Here is a 22,684-nt window from a genome sequence, read left to right on the forward strand (position 1 = left end):
TTTGGTCCGTTAAAGGGATAGTAGCATTTTTTTTTTTAAAGTGTGGTTGTATGATGTACAAATAGCACCTAAGTAAGTACTTTAATTGACCTATGGCTAAGCCACGCCCCCAAACACGATGAGCCAATCACAGTGAGCATAGCTAGCCCATACACTTGGACATTCTCTGCTTCCACGTCCATTGAAATGCATTGCAGTTAGTCAGTTTTCATTTGTTTTTATATGTTTTATCTTGACATTTTAAGTTTAAAATGGTCAAACGGTGTTCATGGGCTACATGCAGCTCTGACACTAGGTATCCTGAGAGGCCACGGGGGGGATTTTTTTACCTTTTCCCAAGCCACATCTCAACCCAGAGAAGTGTCTGCTCTGGATAAAGTTATGCAGTAGACCACAACACCAACTAAACCTGGATAAACTTAACAAGGATGTCTACATCTGTTCTAAGTTAAGTCAACAATGTATTTGAGGCAACATATTGTCAGAGATGTTTAGATGTTAGCCAGCATCACAACTAAGCATAAAGCCCGCTAGCTTAATGCTAACGTATAATGTAAAACTCCATAGACAGGCTAACAGAAGTTAACCCGTCGCTATCGGTGTTTCGCGGCAACCGACAGCCATAGCAGTAAAGCTAAGTGAAGTTTTGGTGACTTCCAGATGATATTTCCAAATAAAAACTGTGTTTTTCCTGCACTTTGAAGGGCTGGAAAAAATTATATTATAGTGAACAATGGAACTGTGTATTTTTTTTCAGGTAAAACCTCTTTTAGGCCGTGAAAATAGGCCGTTTCTTTGGGTTTGTTCACAACACTGTATGTTGTAAATCTCTGGGCAGGGCTATTATGGGCTGGCGTTGCTAACGGGAGGAGTGCAGAGAGTCTTCTACTGCAATTAAAGTACTTAGGGGCTATTTGGGGATCATACAACCACACAAAAATGCTTCTATCCCTTTAACCGGCGCCGTTAGGAGGACAGAGAAGTCGTTAGGACTTGACGAGGCCGTTGGACGACTTCATCTCCACGTTCTTGATGAACGGTAACATGCACTTGTCTCCTCCCATGAAGCGGTACGTGGCCACGTTGGCGTCCCACGGCAACAGGCTGGAGGAGGCAGAGAGAGAAGAAGAGTTCTACGTTAGAGTTCAGATCATTTTCTCTTTTTTTGTACTTTATTTTTATAGAAGGAACATAGACAACATACAGAGAGACAGAGAACAAACAGTTGGTCACCTATACATTCATTCATTCAGACGTTATACTGGTAAAGTTACAACTACAGTGATGGCTCAATGAGCATCTCTTTTGGACATGTAGCTACACAATCCATTTTTCCCAATAGCAAATATTTATCAGTCTGTAGATTTAAGGAAAAGGTCATCTCCTTTCCATATTTTGGATATTGGTCAGATCATCATGGTTCATTTCATTTTCATCTAATTTTAGTATTGGTTCCAGTTCTGGGACTGGAAAGGAGCAGGAAGAAGAAAACCTATAAGACCTGCTCCGTTCTTAAAACAGAACAACATCAGATGAAATGCTAATTTACAGCCAGCGATTAAACGCTCCATCGCTCGTTTGCATTGACTTAACATGTAAACTCGTCGCTCGTTCTAAAAGCTAAAGGTCCGGTGTGAACGCAGCTTCTTAAAATCAATTCTAGATGAACTGGTAAAAATTCTCAGAAAAAGTTTAAAAGAAATTCTAGAAAAAGTGATAAAATCTCCAAAATGTTGTGTAGGTGTTGTGTAGTAGACTTACGCCCGTGTGAGGAAGGGGATGTACATGAGGCGAGGGATGCAGATCATCTGCTGCTCGGCCAAGATGGCCGTCATGGCCTGTTGGACGGTGTAGAGCGGCTGCAGAGGAGGAATCAGGCTCCGCAGCTCCCTCCTAGGAGAAACAACAACAACAACAACAATAACAACATGCTGGTTTAGCCAAGTTGGCTCATTTTCAACCGTAGCAGGATGTTCTAATATTGCCCTATATAACCCTAGAAGGACTTTGACCGTAGTCTCTGGGGCAGGTGACTTGAGCTCTGCAATAATTAAAATGCATTTAAAGGGATAGTTCAACATTTTGGCAAATTGGCCCATTGCCATAATCGCTATAGTCGTAGCAGTAGGTTCGTTACCTTTAATTGTAGGTGTAAGCTATTTTTAGTACAGCGGAGCGCAGCAGCTGGCTGCTCAGAGCTACGCTATGGAGGCTAACGGAATTTCTTGGTTTCCCTCATTAAACTCATCAAATTCAACATCCCAAAACTCCACAGCGCTTTTGTAGACAAGTTGTGAGCTGCACAACCACCACGCTATGAGATAATGACGGAACGATAGCGTAGCTCTGAGCAGCCAGCTGCTGCGCTCCGCTGTACTAAAAATAGCTTACACCTACAATTAAAGGTAACGAACCTACTGCTATGACTATAGCAATTATGGCAATGGGCCAATTTGCCAAAATGTTGAACTATCCCTTTAAAAAGAAACGATAAAACAAAAACAAGCCAGTATGCCTACTTATAAAATACATAGTATACAATACAGTACAATACAATATATTACAGTGCATACAATAAAATACAAATACATTACAGTTTCAGAGCAGATGGTCACATACTCGACCGTCTCTCAACCATAGTTTTAAATTTCTTTTAAAGGGACAACAAGAAGTTTCTATCTGGTTATTTAAATGTCTGATATTAATGTGGATGAATCTCCGTTACCACTTGTTAATGGTCCATTTTAGATAAATCTATGGTTTTGTCTCTATGGTTATTTTGTTATTATTAGTGGTGGTGGAAATGCTGGGCGAGCCGACCAGCGTTTCTTTACTTTCGGTTTCGTGGCGAGTCATGAGAATAACGCCGCCGTATGAATCTCCGTTTATGGTGGGAACTACGACGGTATGTGATCGTCTTCCAACCTCTGACTTTAATTCTTGATGAATGAAAACATGAGTCTGTCTTGCGCCGGTCAAAGAATTTCACGGTGCGCGGAGGCTCATAAATGACTGTTAATTTCAAACAATAAAATGTATTAATTAACCCTTTACAGGCCGGTTTCTGTGATGTACACTTTATATACAAAAACAGCCCAAAAATGAGATATTTTCAAATTAGAGATGGATTTTCTTTTCATGATTACAACTGTCTGAGGTCAGACAATGTTTATGGAAAATATCAGTTTTAATGCATTTTTACTTTTTTTGTAGTGTTAGATTTAAGTAAAAAATCAATGAGTCCTTAACAGGGCGAAAGGGATTTTTTTTCACTTAAATCTGACACTACAAAAAAAGTAAAAATGCATTAAAACTGATATTTTCCATAAACATTGTCTGACCCCTGACCTCTGACCTCTGACCTGTGACCTCTGACCTGTGACCTCTGAGCTCACCTGATCTCACAGCCGGCGAACATCCCCGTGTCCACGATGTAGGGACACACCAGTGTGGTCTTGATGCCGTCCAGACCTTCAGCCAGAAGCTCGTGGGTCAGAGACTCGTGGAAACCCACCGCGCCAAACTTACTGGCACAGTAGTCCTGCAGAGAGGAGAGTTGGTGTTAAAGGGACAGTCCAACATTTATTCAGACCCTCCTCTCACCATAGCCCCTATAGTCATAGCAGTAGGTTCATCATCTTTAATTATCGGTGCATGTTGTTTTGAGATGGGCGGGGCAGAGACGTGAGCTGCTCTGTGAACGGTACCGGTCCCCTGTCCCTCATCAAACTCATCAAATACACAATCCAACAACTCCACAACGCTCCGGTGGACAAGTTGTGAGCTGCACATTCACCACGCTATGAGATGATAACACAACGTTACCACACAGAGTTGTTGTAGAGGGAAATGCAGCCGGAACTACATTCCTGACACGGCTGCTGGGCGGAGGGATTTCAGAAGAGAAAGTAGTTCAGAGTTCAGAGCTTCATGTGCTGTAATATTACATAATAATAACTCCAGTCTGCCCCTAAATGGAGCATTTCCCTCTTAAATTTGAGAGTGAGCAAGTAAATGTGTCATCTATTTGCACATGTTCAACCAGTAAATTTGCTGAATTGCATGAATGAAAACAAAATGTGAATATTTTCTTTACAAACAAGTCTATTTTCTGCTTGTGCTGCTAGGGGTTATGGTGAGAGGAGGATCTGACTAATAAATGTTGAACTGTCCCTTTAACGTTTACGTCTTTAACTGGACCTGAGCTCGGTCCGTGTCTCTGTCTCCATGGTTACCTCCACGCAGGCGGTGCTGAACAGGCCCAGAGCGCTGGCGACCGTGACGATGTGTCCGTGGTTCTGCAGCTTCATCTGGGGCAGGAAGGCTTTGGTCATCTGGACCGACACAGAGAGACGATGTCATCAATAATCAATAATCAATAATCAAACCTGTAAACAGGACCAAGTCAGAGGGACAGAGGCCGTTGTCCTCGCTGCAGCTGGGCCCCGGTTCAAATCCCCCGGTGGCCCTTTGCTGCACGTCCTGTCTCTCTGACTCCCGTCAATCTTACCAAGAATATTTGTCAAAATGTCATTTCTAGTCAAAACTAATCTCATTATACCTACAATAAGTATATTTATACATATACATACATAGTTATACATAAAAAGTAGCTTGTTTTTAGACACTTTTTACTTCTTTCAAGCAGATTTTCACTTGAAATAAGTAGAAAAATCTGATAGTGGAGCAAGTTTTTCTTTCTTATTACAAACACAAAAAACTTGCTTTCACTGGCAGATTTTTCTACTTATTTCAAGTGAAAATTAGTTTGAAACAAGTGAAAATGATCTAAAAAGAAGTTAATTTTTAGGTAATGAGTCTTATTTTAAGTGGAAAGAGATTAGTTTTGACTAGAAATGAGACATTTTGACAAGAAATGAGACAAATATTCTTGGAAAGATGTAGAGTTTTTGCAGTGTGGGACAGACACTCAGCAGGTGAAACAGTGTGAAGCTCCTACATGGAGACACTGAGCTGGTGGTAAATCTTTCATCTCCTTCCACATGTTCAACCAGTGAATTTGTGTTTTTTTTTTAACACCAGTGAGACATGAGGAGGCCACTCAGAGAATCAGTGATGTGTCATTACAGGAGTCAGGTCCATGTGTGTGTGTGTGAGGATCATGATCCAGAGCTCCAGAGGGTGGTATGTCAAGCCATTTTAACATTTAACAGCCTGACTGGATGTGTGTTGTAGATCTCTATTCAGTTTTGCCTCTAGTCAAAAAGAACATTTCAGATCCACAACTACGTTCTTCCTAGGACAAATGAAACGTCTCTTTAACCATTCATGTGTATGGGGTTTGTCATTACAGATATCTACAGTTCAGTTGCAGATATCCACTATGTGAATTACAGATATCTGTAACTGAATTACCACTAGTACTAATTCCAGTTTGAGATATCTACAATTTAATTCTGACTAGTCATAATTCCAGTTCAAGATATCTTTAATTCACCTCAATTACAGATATCTACATGTCCCTGTTCAGATATCTGTAATTAAGTTTTGACTAGTCAAAATGACGTTGTAGATATCTGTAACTGGAGTTAGTACTAGTGGTAATTCAGTTACAGATATCTGTAATTCACATAGTGGATATCTGCAACTGAACTGTAGATATCTGTAATGACAAACCCCATACACATGAATGGTTACAGTGACGTCATTTGTCCTATAGGAAGAACGTAGTTGTGGATCTGAAATGTTCTTTTTGACAAGAGGCAAAACTGAATTACAGATATCTTGAATAAAAAATCCAACTATTCAAAATGTAGTTAGGACCAGTCAGAAAGACGTTGTTGATATCTACAATGTTAATTCCGGAGAGTCAAATGTAGCTTTTAAATGTTAAATCCGCTTGTCATAGGGTGGGGGATTATGAATGTCACGATTAAGAATCAAGACAAGGCAATTCCATTAGTAGGCCTATAGCCCATTTTTAAGGGCTTTACATCCCATCATAACATCATCCTCTGACCTCTGACCCTCACATCCACTGAGGAAACACTACCAGAAAACAACAGGAGAAAGCTCAGAGGAGGGATCCCTCCCCCAGGACAGACAGACATGACAGAGATGTTGTTAGTTACAGACAAGAAAACAGTTTATAAAGCTGCGTTCACACCGGACCTTTTATTTTGGTCGCTGTCGCTTGTATCGCTCCAAAAAAAAACCGCACAGACTGGCATTTTGGCTTTGATGACATCATGCCCACTGCCATGTGTCTCTGTTTACACCGGCACCACCGGGATCACGGCAGCCAATCAGCGCTGAGCGACGAGCGACTGACGACCGGAGAGTTGGGATTTCTCATCTCCAGGACCAGGGTTTTTTCTCCTGGGCGATTAAACGCTCAATCGCTCGTTTGCATTGACTCAACATGTAAACTCGTCGCTCGTTGGAAAAACAAAAGGTCCGGTGTGAACGCAGCTTAAACAGAATATAGAAAGAGCTGATGGAGGAGGAAACCACCAGCGCTCATTCCTCTGGAGACCAGATGAAACCAACTCATGAGGCTCCTTCTCTCTGGAACTGTTGATGTGAACATGAAGCCTGTGCATATTCTCATTTGTCCAGGTCATAGGTCAGGTCATATCTCAAAGGAGTTTTCAATGGAAAGCAACTGGACTGGTTCTTTGTCTGGGAACCATCGGACATGTAGCATCAGACCAGTCCCAGCCTGGTCAGATGAAGGTGAAACGTCTTCCTAGACAAATAACCAAGTCCAGTTGCTTTCCATTGAAAATTCCTTTGAGATGTAGATGTGAACATGAAGCAGAGCAGTGACCCCCCCCCCCCCAGCCAGGACAGAGATGCTGGTTAAGGTTCGTCTGTCTCTGTCTCAGTCCTTTGTCCTTGACGTCCAATGAGCTCATTACTTTACCACATGGCCTCTGACTGAGAGAGCAGAGACTGTGGCTCAGAGCGGATCAAGAGGATCACATGCTCTGCCCCCCAACCCTCTGTGTGTGTGTGTGTGTGTGTGTGTGTGGGGGGGGGGTCGTGTCGTGTTGTTCAGCTCTGATCCTTCACACATCATCGCACAAACACTGACTCCTGTTATGTAATTCATGTCCGACCGCAGCTTCATGTCCACAGCTCCACTCAACTCCCCCGGTGCTGCACAGAGAGGTTTGTGTGTAAACGCTGCAAAATCTCAACATCTTACCAAGAATATTTGTCTTATTTCTAGTCAAAACTAATCTCATTCTACTTAAAATAAGACTCATCACATAAAAAGCAGCTTGTTTTTAGACACTTTTTACTTCTTTCAAGCTGATTTTCACTTGAAATAAGTAGAAAAATTCTGATAGTGGAGCAAGTTTTTCTTTCTTATTACAAGCACAAAAAACCTGCTTTCAATGGCAGATTTTTCTACTTATTTCAAGTGAAAATTAGTTTGAAACAAGTGAAAATGATCTAAAAACAAGTTAATTTTTAGGTGATGAGTCTTATTTTAAGTGGAAAGAGTTTAGTTTAGACTAGAAATGAGACATTTTGACAAGAAATAAGACAAATATTCTTGGAAAGATTTTAAGTTTTGCAGTGTGCTAAGTCAAACGCACGCACTGCAAAAACTCAAAATCTTTCCAAGAATATTTGTCTTATTTCTTGTCAAAATGTAACTTCTAATTTCAAAACAAATCTCATTCTACTTAAAATAAAACTCATCACATTAAAAGCAGCTTGTTTTTAGACACTTTTTACTTCTTTCAAGCAGATTTTCACTTGGAATAAGTAGAAAAATCTGATAGTGGAGCAAGTTTTTCTTTTTGCAGTGAAGTTGTAAAAGTGTGTGTGTGTGTGTGTGTGTGTGTAGGTGTGTTTTCACCCAGAAGAGTGCGTGGCAGTTGACCAGCAGCGTCCTCTCCAGCAGCTCGTCGGGACAGTCCAGCAGCCTCCTTCCCGCCACCACGCCGGCGTTGTTCACCACCACGGTGACATCACCCACCTCGGCACGGACCTGCGCCGCCGCCTCGTAGATGCTGTGGCGCTGGGACAGGTCCACGGTGTAGGTGTGCACCTGTTTAACACATTTTATTTGGGATAAATATTTATTTATTCAATGTTTTTTTTCCTTATTTTTTTTATATATACATGGTATAGACCGAATCTCCTTGTTGTTTACAACTACTTCCGGGTAGAAAACCTGCACGTAATTTGAATGAGAACAATAGCTAAGCTAACGGCGGTAGCTAAGCTAACGGCGGTAACTAAGCTAACACCAGGTCGTCAGCTGTTAAAACCCTCCCGTTGTGGGACACGACATGAAACTACTCCAGTTAGCTCAGTCATGTTGGAACTCAGATATCCGCTGGAGAAAATATTTGTTCATGGAGCGTTTATTGAGTCACTGAGTTATTAAAGTTAAACAGGAAGCTAACCGTTAGCCCGGCTAATCTATGATAACCATGACTAATTACAAAAACGTGCACACAGAAATAGTAATGTTTGTCCAATCATTGGTTTTATAAACTTTACCAACATCAGATTAGTCTAAACGGTGATATAGTGACATGAAAAATTAGATATAGGCTACCGGTATATAGCAAAACTCTGTTCTCATGCTGGTTTTCTACCCGGAAGTAGTTGTAAACAACAAGGCGCTTCGTCCTATTTATAAGCTCTTTGTATATTTATATTTTTACATATTTCTTTTCCCCTGGCACAACAGTATTGTTATGTATGTGGCAAGGTGAAGAGGGCGGGGATTGAACCCACACCTCCCGGGTAAGAGTCCTGTGCGCTTGCCAGTCACCCAAAGGGACGTCCCTTTGGCCAAGTGGCCAGGGCACATGATCAATTGGAGGCATAGTGACAGGAACCTCAACTGTCACATGTACATGTACAAGTGTTAATAAAGTTTTAAATAAAGAAAAGGTGTTTACCTGCACCCCCAGCTGCAGCTCCCGGACCAGCTGGGCCGTCTGCTCGTTGGCCTCCGTGTTGCAGTCCCACAGCACCAGGTGCGCTCCCTCCTTGGCGAACTCCAGGGCGAAGAGGCGGCCGAGGGCCCCCCCGGCCCCCGTCACCAGGCACCGCTCCCCCTCGATGCTCTTCAGCCGCGGCCGCAGGAAGGTCTGCACCACCGAGACCAGCACCGAGACCAGCAGCTGGCACAGGGTCAGCAGCAGCTCCACCACGAACACCATCCTGACGACTGAGGCTGGGACGGAGAGAGGAGACTCTTTATATAACTGTGTGTGTGTGTGTGTGTGTGTGTGTGTGTGTGTGTGGGATTAGGAGGCAGAGTGATGGAGTTCCACCAATCCAGAGCCACTGACACTCAGACAGGCTGTTGTTGTTATGTAATAATAATAATATGGTAACACTTTACATTAAGGATCCCTTAATTAACATTATAGTTTGTACATTATTAATTAACTGTTTACAGATATATTAACAATCATTATTAGGCTATGTAGCCTATTATTTAGGATTAGGAAACACATTAAGGTATAATTAATTAGGTATAATGTGTAGGAATTCCCACCATCGAACGGTGGGTTGCATGTATCTGAACGTATTCTTGATGTTGCATTCACATGAAATCGGGCAGACGTCAACTGTGTGTGTGTGTGTGTGGGATTAGGAGGCAGAGTGATGGAGTTCCACCAATCCAGAGCTGCTTGTGTGAGGACGGACCAGGAGCCTCTGACACTGTTGTTATGTAATAATAATAATAATATGATAACACTTTACATTAAGGGTCCCTTAATTAACGTTATAGTTAATACATTATTAAAGCAGAAGTAAGGTGAATGTTTGTGTTAATATAAGTCTTGAAAATTAAAAAAGTGTTGAAAATTAGCACTTGTGCTAAACACACTCAAGCAAAGCATCTGGTCTGTCCACTGGAACAGTCTCAATGTATTTGTGATGTCCATATCAAATAAATAAACATAACATAACATAAATAGTTGTATCTTCCGACAGCAATCACTTCTATAGAGTGTTTGGTCTGAAACACGGGTCTGTCAGTCACTCTGCTCTGCTCTGAGCCCAGGAGAAAACTTTTATCGTATCCTACAACCTTTATCCAATGAGGAGAGAGAACGGCATAAAGGGGCAGTCCTCTCTGTGTGTGCAGCCAAGGGATGCGCCTGAATGTGGTGACGTCGGGACGAGGACCAATAGATCCATGACGAGGGCGGGGGCTGCTAACTCCATCTGCTGACAGGAAGTTAGACAAAACCACCGGGTCGCTTACTGATAGCTTTAAGTGTTTACAGATACATTAACAATCATTATTTATTATTTAGGATTAGGAAACACATTAAAGGTATAGTACGTAGGAATTCCCCCCATCTAGCGGTGCGGTTGTATATCTGAACATATTCTTGATGTTGCATTCACGTGAAATCGGGCAGACGTCAACTTTGTGTGTGTGTGGGATTAGGAGGCAGAGTGATGGAGTTCCACCAATCCAGAGCTGTTTGTGTGACGACGGACCAGGAGCCTCTGACACTGTTGTTATGTAATAATAATAATATGGTAACACTTTACAATAAGGGTCCCTTAAAGGGATAGTTCACCCAAAATTGAAATTTTGTGGCTTCTCTGAGTTACAGGGGGTCTCGGCGTAGCAGTGCATGTCCATATAACGGTTACTAATGGATACCAACTGTCTTTGTAACAAAAAGACACACCAAAAAACATCCAAATACCTCCATGCTGCTCGTCTGTAATGTCCGTCTTGTATTGAAGCCCCGAAATGCGAAATTGTCCCGAAAAAAATTAAATAAGTTTATTATTCAAGTTTGTAGTGGAAGCTTCTCGAAGCTCCTCTTCCCGGTTCTTTTGGATGAACCGGGAAGAGGAGCTTCGAGAAGTTTCCGCTGCAAAACAAGCTTGAAATATAGACTCATTTAATTTTTTTCGGGACAATTTCTCATGTTACGAAGACAGTTGGTATCCATTTGCAACCGTTATATGGACATGCACTGCTACGCCGAGACCCCCTGTAACTCAGAGAAGCCACGGAGGACTCTGAAACTTCTCCCAGCCCTTAGTCCACATGAGGGGGAGGAGATAAGGAGGGAAATTTCAATTTTGGGTGAACTATCCCTTTAATAAAACAACACAGATAAAAGGTGCTAGTCAGTGTTTGACCAGCTGGACCAACACGGTGTTTGAAATTGAATTGAATTGAATTGGAGTTAAATAATTCAAACTTCATCTGGATCAGAACTAATCAACATTTAGACTCGGTCCAAATCTTCAGTTTCATTAGTTTCTAAAAAGTGTGGGTTTTTTTAGCTGTAAAACATTAACACCTCTTTATACAGTGGTGGTAATTCCCATGCAGTGTCAGAGGGAGTGGGTTCACATGACTCTAATGTTTTCTCTTATTGGTGAAGGCGCTGCTGTTACAACCGTCCACCGTCTCCATGAGGATTTATGAATGAATATTAAAGTTAGAACTGGTTGAGATGATGTTTTAAACTTCTCTGCATTGAACTGAACAATATTCTCTCTCATGTAAAAAGAAAGAAAGAAAAGAAAAGAATCCATAACGAGTTGTGAGCTTCGTTTGACTTTTCTGTAACTAAGAGAATCAGCTGATTGGAAAACTACTTCTGAGTCTGATATTTGTAGTGTTGAGTCTGGTTACGTCCACATTCCTCTCATCTGCAGCTCCTGATCCTGGATGTGAGGTGGATTAGGGAGTAAAATGTTAAGAGCACGTGTGTTCAGATATGTTTTAATTCTTCTGGATAACTTCTCTCTGCTGCTGCAGCCTCCTGATGACTGAAAGCATCTGAAAGCGTCTTACAGCTGCCGAGGTTTTCCTGCCCACACACTCCGGCTCATGAAGTTAAGAAGGTTTGTGTGTGTGTGTGTGTGTGTTGGAGAAAAGCCTCAAGTTGTGACTGTGATTTAAAGGACAATTTCTCATGTTCCCCACCCACAGTGGTTTCAGAGGGGGGGGCTCCCTCCTCTCTGTCCTCACACTGATCCATAGCTGAGCCTCCACCTGCAGGGAGAGCTGCACTCAGTCACAACAACAAGGTTTACACAACAAGGTTTACACACCTGTCCACCAGTGTCATTCTGCTGTCAACCAGCAGATGGTGCTGAAGGAAGGAAAGTTCAAATCCTTCTGACGTCAAACTGTTCTGTCAAATCTTGCATAGTTCCCCTTCAATATAGGCCTCTGTCATGCCCTATTGATTAACTGTTTTATTGTATTGTATTAAAATTAAATTTTTCTGTGTAATTTATATAACCTTGTTTTCACTTTTAGCACCCCCCTCCCCCTTCCCCTTCAGGCTGCACTTGAAAATAAGAATTTTGTTCTTAATTTGTTTGTTCTTAACTAACCCTAACCCTCACCAGGTGAATTCAGACCCACATCCAGTCAGAGTCGCTCTTCCTTCACCTGTAGAGGAAACACAGAGAGAAGCATCAGTCTCTAATCACTTCACAGTCAAAGTGTAGAGACATTAAGATGACGAAAGACAGGAAGTAGAAAACAGGGAACTGCAAACAGGAAATGAGAGAAAGAGTGAGAAAGAGAGAAAAGCAGCAGAACTTACAGACTTTCCATCAGGACTTTAACATGTGAGGGTCTTCATCAGTTTGTCCTCCAGTCAGTGACAGTCGACTGGTCTCTGAGCTGCTGTCAGAGAAAAGGGAAGTGAAACAACACAACAGGAAGACGTTACTGAGAAATCTTGTGATGCAACTGTGAACAGTGGCGTAGGTATTGCTTGTGTGGGGGAGGGGGTCTTAGTACTGTCATTAAACTTCATGTCTCCTTCCTTGCAGTAGGTGGCGGTAATGAGTCTGCAGAAAGTAAACAACACAAAACCAGCCGCAATAGAGAACAAAACATATACAACAGCACGGAGGAGCAGTATCAATGAAGAAAAAAGTCGTTACCGTAAACCAAGAGAGTCAGCATAAGTATGGCTGGATCCTACTGCACCAGCTCCGTGGCAACGGGAAGCGGACCAAAACAAAGAAGTTTACCGTTCAGGTAAAGAATTCATGGAGGAGTTCAGTTGAGGGATCAAGCGGGCCATGAACCGGAGCATATCATCGCCTTCGGAGGATTCCAGTTGTTTGATACGGGTGGCGACTTCACTTAGGACTTCCTCGTCGCTCCAACACGGTGTTCAAGGTGAGCAACGTGATCACCAAGAGTGGATAAAGAGTTTTGGTTACCGTTCAATTGGAGACAATAGAATCCACTTTGGAGTCCAAGTATGCAATCATTTCTTATTTAGGCTGCAGGATGGAGTCAGAGATTTTCAACTGGTTAATGAACTGATCCATTGTGTGGAAACTTTGATGAGAAAGTTTGCAGGAGAATAATTAATGACCAGTCCAAACAGCAACCAGATCAGACCAGTGACAAGAAATGACTATTATGATTGTTTAGGAATTATGAGAGTAGGGAGCCATGTAGTGCCACAATTTCAGAAAGAAAAGGCAAGCAGACAGCAGCTCAACAAACAGCTTGCTCACTCAGTGGCCATCTTGGTTTTTTCGACAGCCGCGGTTATTAAAATCACAGTCATTTTCCCCCAAACCATTGGCCCAATTTCAACCAAACGCCTGCGTTGGACTCCCCTCGGCCCCCTATTCATGTGCTTCTCGCCATGAATGCATCTGTCAGCGCTTCTCATGAAAAGAAATGGAGCAAAAATAGCAATAGATTTATTTTTATTTTTATAAAATATGTTACAAAATGTATTGGCCTAAATATTGGTTGAGGTAAGAAAATAAGAATAAAATTGAGTGAGTGTGAGCAGACACCTTCCAAATAATCTATACACAAACATCCAAACATCAGCAATTTATTAAAGCACCAGACTGCATAATGTTTAATTAATTTTCACCTTTTGCACTTTTGGCCATTTGTATTTGTGCTGCTGCTCATCATTAAGGCAAAGTGCACAACTGTTAATTTGTGAAAGGAACTTGAGTCGTGATTATAGTTTTGGATTATTCAATCAGTCTGTAGTTTTCCGTCTACTCTCTCTGAGCTTTACAACAGCAACGGTGCTTTTTTTCTTTAAAGAGGTGAGTCACCAGACGTCAGCATTAAGATCCTGTTGATTGGAGGAAAGTAGCCACACTTGTCCTCTCATTGGTGAATCTGTGATCAATCATCTACTGACCAGAGAACTAGTTCCACCTGGTTGACCAAGCTGCTCCTCCTCAGTCTGGCTCGATGTTCCAACAACCAGTTGAAACAGGATGGACTGATGAGACTTTGTCCAACCTGCTTTTCCACTGATCCTGGATTTCTTTATTCTACTTTGGAACAACAGGCAGGACGAGTGTTTGTTACTTCACTTCACTATTGAAGCTTCAGTGGAACCAGTTCAACGTCAAAGTGAAAACATTTCTCTACTAAGTCTGAGAGTCTCTGCTGTTCTCCTCCTAAAACAATAAAACATGAGAAGCTTCCAGACTCTGCTGGAAGAAAAGTGTTAACCTAAGATAATTAAAGACACAATCAGTGGTTCAAATAGAAACTAAAGGTAAACCTCGTCCACCAACATTTAAAGCACAGGACTGAAGCTGCTGTCACTTCCAGAGACTCTCCGTCCTACACATCGACCGGAGACTCTCCATCCTACACATCGACAAGAGACTCTCCGTCCTACACATCAACCGGAGACTCTCCGTCCTACACTACACATCTACCGGAGACTCTCCGTCCTACACATCAACCAGAGACTCTCCGTCCTACACTACACATCGACCAGAGACTCTCCGTCCTACACTACACATCGACCGGAGACTCTCCGTCCAACACATCAACCAGAGACAATCCCTCCTACACTACACATCGACCAGAGACTCTCCGTCCAACACATCAACCGGAGACTCTCCATCCTACACATCAACCGGAGACTCTCCATCCTACACATCGACAAGAGACTCTCCGTCCTACACATCAACCGGAGACTCTCCGTCCTACACTACACATCGACCGGAGACTCTCCGTCCTACACATCAACCAGAGACTCTCCGTCCTACACTACACATCGACCAGAGACTCTCCGTCCTACACTACACATCGACCGGAGACTCTCCGTCCAACACATCAACCAGAGACTCTCCGTCCTACACATCAACCAGAGACAATCCCTCCTACACTACACATCGACCAGAGACTCTCCGTCCAACACATCAACCAGAGACTCTCCGTCCTACACATCAACCAACCAGAGACTCTCCGTCCTACACATCAACCAGAGACTCTCCGTCCTACACATGAACCGGAGACTCTCCGTCCTACACTACACATCGACCGGAGACTCTCCATCCTACACATCAACCAGAGACTCTCCGTCCTACACTACACATCGACCAGAGACTCTCCGTCCTACACTACACATCAACCAGAGACTCTCCGTCCAACACATCAACCAGAGACTCTCCGTCCTACACATCAACCAGAGACTCTCCGTCCTACACTACACATCGACCAGAGACTCTCCGTCCAACACATCAACCAGAGACTCTCCATCCTACACTACACATCGACCAGAGACTCTCCGTCCTACACTACACATCAACCAGAGACTCTCCGTCCTACACATCAACCAGAGACTCTCCGTCCTACACATCAACCAGAGACTCTCCGTCCTACACTACACATCGACCAGAGACTCTCCGTCCAACACATCAACCAGAGACTCTCCATCCTACACTACACATCAACCAGAGACTCTCCGTCCAACACATCAACCAGAGACTCTCCGTCCTACACATCGACCGGAGACTCTCCGTCCTACACGTCAACCAGAGACTCTCCGTCCTACACTACACATCGACCAGAGACTCTCCGTCCTACACATCAACCAGAGACTCTCCATCCTACACATCAACCAGAGACTCTCTGTCCTACACTACACATCGACCGGAGACTCTCCGTCCTACACTACACATCAACCAGAGACTCTCCGTCCTACACTACACATCAACCAGAGACTCTCCATCCTACACTACACATCAACCAGAGACTCTCCATCCTACACCACACATCAACCAGAGACTCTCCATCCTACACTACACATCAACCAGAGACTCTCCGTCCTACACATCAACCAGAGACTCTCCGTCCTACACATCAACACAGAGACTCTCCGTCCTACACATCGACCAGAGACTCTCCGTCCTACACATCAACCAGAGACTCTCCATCCTACACTACACATCAACCAGAGACTCTCCGTCCTACACATCAACCAGAGACTCTCCGTCCTACACATCAACCAGAGACTCTCCGTCCTACACATCAACCAGAGACTCTCCATCCTACACTACACATCAACCAGAGACTCTCCGTCCTACACATCAACCAGAGACTCTCCGTCCTACACATCGACCAGAGACTCTCCGTCCTACACATCAACCAACCAGAGACTCTCCGTCCTACACATCGACCAGAGACTCTCCATCCTACACATCAACCAGAGACTCTCCGTCCTACACATCAACCAACCAGAGACTCTCCGTCCTACACATCGACCAGAGACTCTCCATCCTACACATCAACCAGAGACTCTCCATCCTACACATCGACCAGAGACTCTCCATCCTACACATCAACCAGAGACTCTCCGTCCTACACATCAACCAGAGACTCTCCGTCCTACACATTAACCGGAGACTCTCCGTCCTACACATCAACCAGAGACTCTCCGTCCTACACATCAACCAGAGACTCTCCGTCCTACACATCAACCAGAGACTCTCCGTCCTACACTACACATCGACCAGAGACTCTCCGTCCTATACATCAACCAGAGACTCTCCGTCCTACACACCAGAGACTCTCCATTCTACACATCAACCAGAGACTCTCCGTCCTACACATCGACTGGAGACTCTCCGTCCTACACGTCAACCAGAGACTCACCGTCCTACACATCAACCAACCAGAGACTCTCCATCCTACACATCAACCAGAGACTCACCGTCCTACACATCAACCAACCAGAGACTCTCCATCCTACACATCAACCAGAGACTCTCCGTCCTACACATCAACCAGAGACTCTCCGTCCTACACATCAACCAGAGACTCTCCGTCCTACACATCAACCAGAGACTCTCCGTCCTACACATGAACCGGAGACTCTCCGTCCTACACTACACATCGACCGGAGACTCTCCATCCTACACATCAACCAGAGACTCTCCGTCCTACACTACACATCAACCAGAGACTCTCCGTCCAACACATCAACCAGAGACTCTCCGTCCTACACATCAACCAGAGACTCTCCGTCCTACACTACACATCGACCGGAGACTCTCCGTCCTACACGTCAACCAGAGACTCTCCGTCCTACACTACACATCGACCAGAGACTCTCCATCCTACACATCAACCAGAGACTCTCTGTCCTACACTACACATCGACCGGAGACTCTCCGTCCTACACTACACATCAACCAGAGACTCTCCGTCCTACACTACCCATCAACCTGAGACTCTCCATCCTACACTACACATCAACCAGAGACTCTCCATCCTACACTACACATCAACCAGAGACTCTCCATCCTACACCACACATCAACCAGAGACTCTCCATCCTACACATCAACCAGAGACTCTCCGTCCTACACATCAACCAGAGACTCTCCGTCCTACACTACACATCAACCAGAGACTCTCCATCCTACACTACACATCAACCAGAGACTCTCCGTCCTACACATCAACCAGAGACTCTCCGTCCTACACATCAACCAGAGACTCTCCATCCTACACTACACATCAACCAGAGACTCTCCGTCCTACACATCAACCAGAGACTCTCCGTCCTACACATCGACCAGAGACTCTCCGTCCTACACATCAACCAACCAGAGACTCTCCGTCCTACACATCAACCAGAGACTCTCCGTCCTACACATCAACCAGAGACTCTCCGTCCTACACATCAACCAACCAGAGACTCTCCATCCTACACATCGACCAGAGACTCTCCATCCTACACATCGACCAGAGACTCTCCATCCTACACATCAACCAGAGACTCTCCGTCCTACACATCAACCAGAGACTCTCCGTCCTACACATTAACCAGAGACTCTCCGTCCTACACATCAACCAGAGACTCTCCGTCCTACACATCAACCAGAGACTCTCCGTCCTACACATCAACCAGAGACTCTCCGTCCTACACATCAACCAGAGACTCTCCGTCCTACACATCAACCAGAGACTCTCCATCCTACACTACACATCAACCAGAGACTCTCCGTCCTACACATCAACCAGAGACTCTCCGTCCTACACATCGACCAGAGACTCTCCGTCCTACACATCAACCAACCAGAGACTCTCCGTCCTACACATCAACCAGAGACTCTCCGTCCTACACATCAACCAGAGACTCTCCGTCCTACACATCAACCAACCAGAGACTCTCCATCCTACACATCGACCAGAGACTCTCCATCCTACACATCGACCAGAGACTCTCCATCCTACACATCAACCAGAGACTCTCCGTCCTACACATCAACCAGAGACTCTCCGTCCTACACATTAACCAGAGACTCTCCGTCCTACACATCAACCAGAGACTCTCCGTCCTACACATCAACCAGAGACTCTCCGTCCTACACATCAACCAGAGACTCTCCGTCCTACACATCAACCAGAGACTCTCCGTCCTACACATCAACCAGAGACTCTCCATCCTACACATCGACCAGAGACTCTCCGTCCTATACATCAACCAGAGACTCTCCGTCCTACACACCAGAGACTCTCCATTCTACACATCAACCAGAGACTCTCCGTCCTACACATCGACTGGAGACTCTCCGTCCTACACGTCAACCAGAGACTCACCGTCCTACACATCAACCAACCAGAGACTCTCCATCCTACACATCAACCAGAGACTCTCCGTCCTACACATCAACCAACCAGAGACTCTCCGTCCTACACATCAACCAGAGACTCTCCGTCCTACACATCAACCAGAGACTCTCCGTCCTACACACCAGAGACTCTCCGTCCTACACATCATCGGAGACTCTCCATCCTACTCATCAACCAGAGACTCTCCATCCTACACATCAACCAGAGACTCTCCGTCCTACACATCAACCAGAGACTCTCCGTCCTACACATCAACCAGAGACTCTCCATCCTACACATCGACCAGAGACTCACCGTCCTACACATCGACCAGAGACTCTCCGTCCTACACATCAACCAGAGACTCTCCGTCCTACACATCATCGGAGACTCTCCATCCTACTCATCAACCAGAGACTCTCCATCCTACACATCGACCAGAGACTCACCGTCCTACACATCGACCAGAGACTCTCCGTCCTACACATCAACCGGAGACTCTCCGTCCTACACTACACATCAACCAGAGACTCTCCGTCCTACACTACACATCGACCAGAGACTCTCCGTCCTACACATCAACCAGAGACTCTCCGTCCTACACATCAACCGGAGACTCTCCGTCCTACACTACACATCGACCGGAGACTCTCTGTCCTACACATCAACCAGAGACTCTCCGTCCTACACTACACATCAACCAGAGACTCTCCGTCCTACACGTCAACCAGAGACTCTCCGTCCAACACTACACATCGACCAGAGACTCTCCGTCCTACACTACACATCGACCGGAGACTCTCTGTCCTACACATCAACCAGAGACTCTCCGTCCTACACTACACATCAACCAGAGACTCTCCGTCCTACACGTCAACCAGAGACTCTCCGTCCAACACTACACATCGACCAGAGACTCTCCGTCCTACACTACACATCAACCGGAGACTCTCCGTCCTACACTACACATCAACCAGAGACTCTCCGTCCTACACTACACATCGACCAGAGACTCTCCGTCCTACACATCAACCAGAGACTCTCCGTCCTACACATCAACCGGAGACTCTCCGTCCTACACTACACATCGACCGGAGACTCTCTGTCCTACACATCAACCAGAGACTCTCCGTCCTACACTACACATCAACCAGAGACTCTCCGTCCTACACTACACATCGACCGGAGACTCTCTGTCCTACACATCAACCAGAGACTCTCCATCCTACACTACACATCAACCAGAGACTCTCCATCCTACACATCAACCAGAGACTCTCCATCCTACACTACACATCAACCAGAGACTCTCCATCCTACACATCAACCGGAGACTCTCCATCCTACACATCAACCGGAGACTCTCCGTCCAACACATCAACCAGAGACACTGAGGAACCACGGCTGAACCCTAACCCAAACCCAGGATACAGAGGTTGAGTGAAGGTGGTGTTGAAGGTGTAGAGGTGGATCAGTCTGTTAGAGAAGACTTTGTAGAAGGACAGAGAGCCAGCAGGACAGTCCACATACACTGCTACTCTGTTAGAGACAGAGGAGGAGATGGATGTTTGTATTTTGTTGTGCCAGACAGAATAACGACCACCATAGCAGTCCAGACTCCAGGACTGATCATTTCTTCCAAACCAACAGTCAGCACTGACTCCTATCCTGTTGATTCCTCTGTAACTCACTGATACATGAACCCATCCGCTCCACTCGACCTCCCAGTAGCAGCGACCAGTCAGACCAGTTGAACACAGCAGCTGAGGCCACGGGTAAAATCTGTCTGGACAACCCGGTCTCACGGGAAATCGTGTTAACTGACACGAAATTTTAATCTATTGATCGTGCTGGCCAACACGATTTCCTTGTTTTTTTCGTGTTGCTCAGAACGAATTTTAAACTCATGTATTTCAATTGGAAGTTAATTTCGTGCGTGCAAGCACGACATTCAAATGCCACGGCGCACAGAAGGGCTTTGATTTTATTTAATTTCTGAACCTTGACATCAACTGAATACAACATTTTACAGAGATTCCTCATATATCATATTACATATCGTAGCCATATCGAACTCGCCCCCACCCCCGTTTTTTTAATGTTAGGCTACGTCAAGCCTGTACATTTAAGAAGTGATATTCATCATATCGTCCTATATTTATGATCTGGTGCTTTTATTGTTCCCTTTTGTTGCAGGATTCAGGCATTTTGTGATTAGAAACCTATTTTATGGTTATTTTTAATATCTGCTTCCTGCTCCCCTCCCCGAATCGAATGTCCCGTTAATATAATACATTTATTTTTCATATTGCGAGGTAAACTTTTTTATATATTCTAACAAACAGTTTTTTTTTTCCGGGTTTTTTAATGTTACGTCAAGCCTGTACACTAAGAATGCAGGGATTCTCGGCATCATAACGCCCATATTTATGATCTAATGCTTTTATTCCTCTTATTTGCTGCAGGGTTCAGGCATTTTATTATTAGAAAACTTTTGGTTATTTTATTTTGTAGGAAAAAACAGGAAACAGATATCTGTTTCCGGTCTTTCCTACAATATAGCTAGAATGTCCGCATTACTTTTTCAACTACGGACTACGTTTTTTTTGTTTTGTTTTTGTAAGGTACCACTACGCTGACAGTGTCATCTTATATTATTTTAATATCGTTTTTTCGTACTATTATTGTGGAAGTGTCCTGTATTTCTCTTGTTCCTCTCCTTATGTTGTCCGGTGGAAACAGATTCTCCCCCTTTCCCGCTAACCCTTCACCAGGTAAGATGTGTGCCTGCTGGATGTTCACATTAACATTGGTTTCATTATTAAACGCAAGACTATGTATGAAAACCATCTTCTAACTTGTGAGGGAAAAAATAGCCATATCTTGTAACTTTGTCCAGCTAGACTGATAAATCAACTATGTGTAAGCTTATTCCCGCCGAGCGTGGAGCATCAAAGAATTATGATATGCAATAACATGAGATATAATGTCTCATTGGGCACCCTTAAAAATTGTGTATTGGTTTAGAAAAAACGTGACTTTTTGTATACATTCAGAAGATGGTGAAATCATGGTTCAACCAGTTGCATATACTTTTTAAACCTTTCTGCAAATAAACACAGCTAGACACAGCTAGCTAGACTTAATTTTAATCTATTGATCGTGCTGGCCAACACGATTTCCTTGTTTTTTTCGTGTTGCTCAGAACGAATTTTAAACTAATGTATTTCAATTGGAAGTTAATTGCGTGCGTGCAAGCACGACATTCAAATGCCACGGCGCACAGAAGGGCTTTGGTTTTATTTAATTTCTGAACCTTCTTGACATCAACTGAATACAACATTTTAATCATCAGAGATTCCTCATATATCATATTACATATCGTAGCCATATCGAACTCGCCCCCCCCCCCCCCCCCCCCCCCCCCCCCCCGTTTTTTTAATGTTAGGCTACGTCAAGCCTGTACATTTAAGAAGTGATATTCATCATATCGTCCTATATTTATGATCTGGTGCTTTTATTGTTCCCTTTTGTTGCAGGATTCTGTCTGTCTGTCTGTCTGTCTGTCTGTCTGTCTGTCTAGCTCTCTGTTTCTCTATCTATCTCTCAGCTATCTGTATAACTGTTTGTTAGTCAGCCTGTTTGTCTGTATTGGTTGGTTTGTTTGTTTATTTGTTTGTCTGTATCTGTCGGTATTGCAATGGACAGATATACCATTGACCCCCAGAATCCCAAATACAAAGAGGGGAGACGCATGGCTGTTGAACTGAAGCATGATCAGATTCTTGCTGAAGCCAGGGTTAGTGTTTACATCATTCTTTACTTGACCAT

At 44.2% G+C, this 22,684-nt stretch overlaps 1 protein-coding gene across 1 annotated transcript; it reads right to left on the minus strand.

Annotated features, from left to right (window-relative positions):
• Positions 1-796: 796 nt before the first annotated feature.
• On the minus strand, positions 797-9,155 carry LOC146986725 (retinol dehydrogenase 10-like). The gene is made up of 6 exons (XM_085777955.1): positions 8,892-9,155; positions 7,835-8,026; positions 4,236-4,334; positions 3,396-3,541; positions 1,762-1,893; positions 797-1,104 (listed from the first exon to the last, which is right to left on the minus strand). Exons 1-6 carry the CDS (start codon positions 9,153-9,155, stop codon positions 987-989), a joined length of 951 nt encoding a protein of 316 aa, XP_085634081.1. The 3' UTR covers positions 797-986.
• Positions 9,156-22,684: the final 13,529 nt, after the last annotated feature.

This window comes from Trachurus japonicus, chromosome 5 (genome assembly GCF_045865225.1).
Source record: "Trachurus japonicus isolate A0001 chromosome 5, Traja_1.0".
NCBI classification, from domain to species: Eukaryota; Metazoa; Chordata; class Actinopteri; order Carangiformes; family Carangidae; genus Trachurus; species Trachurus japonicus.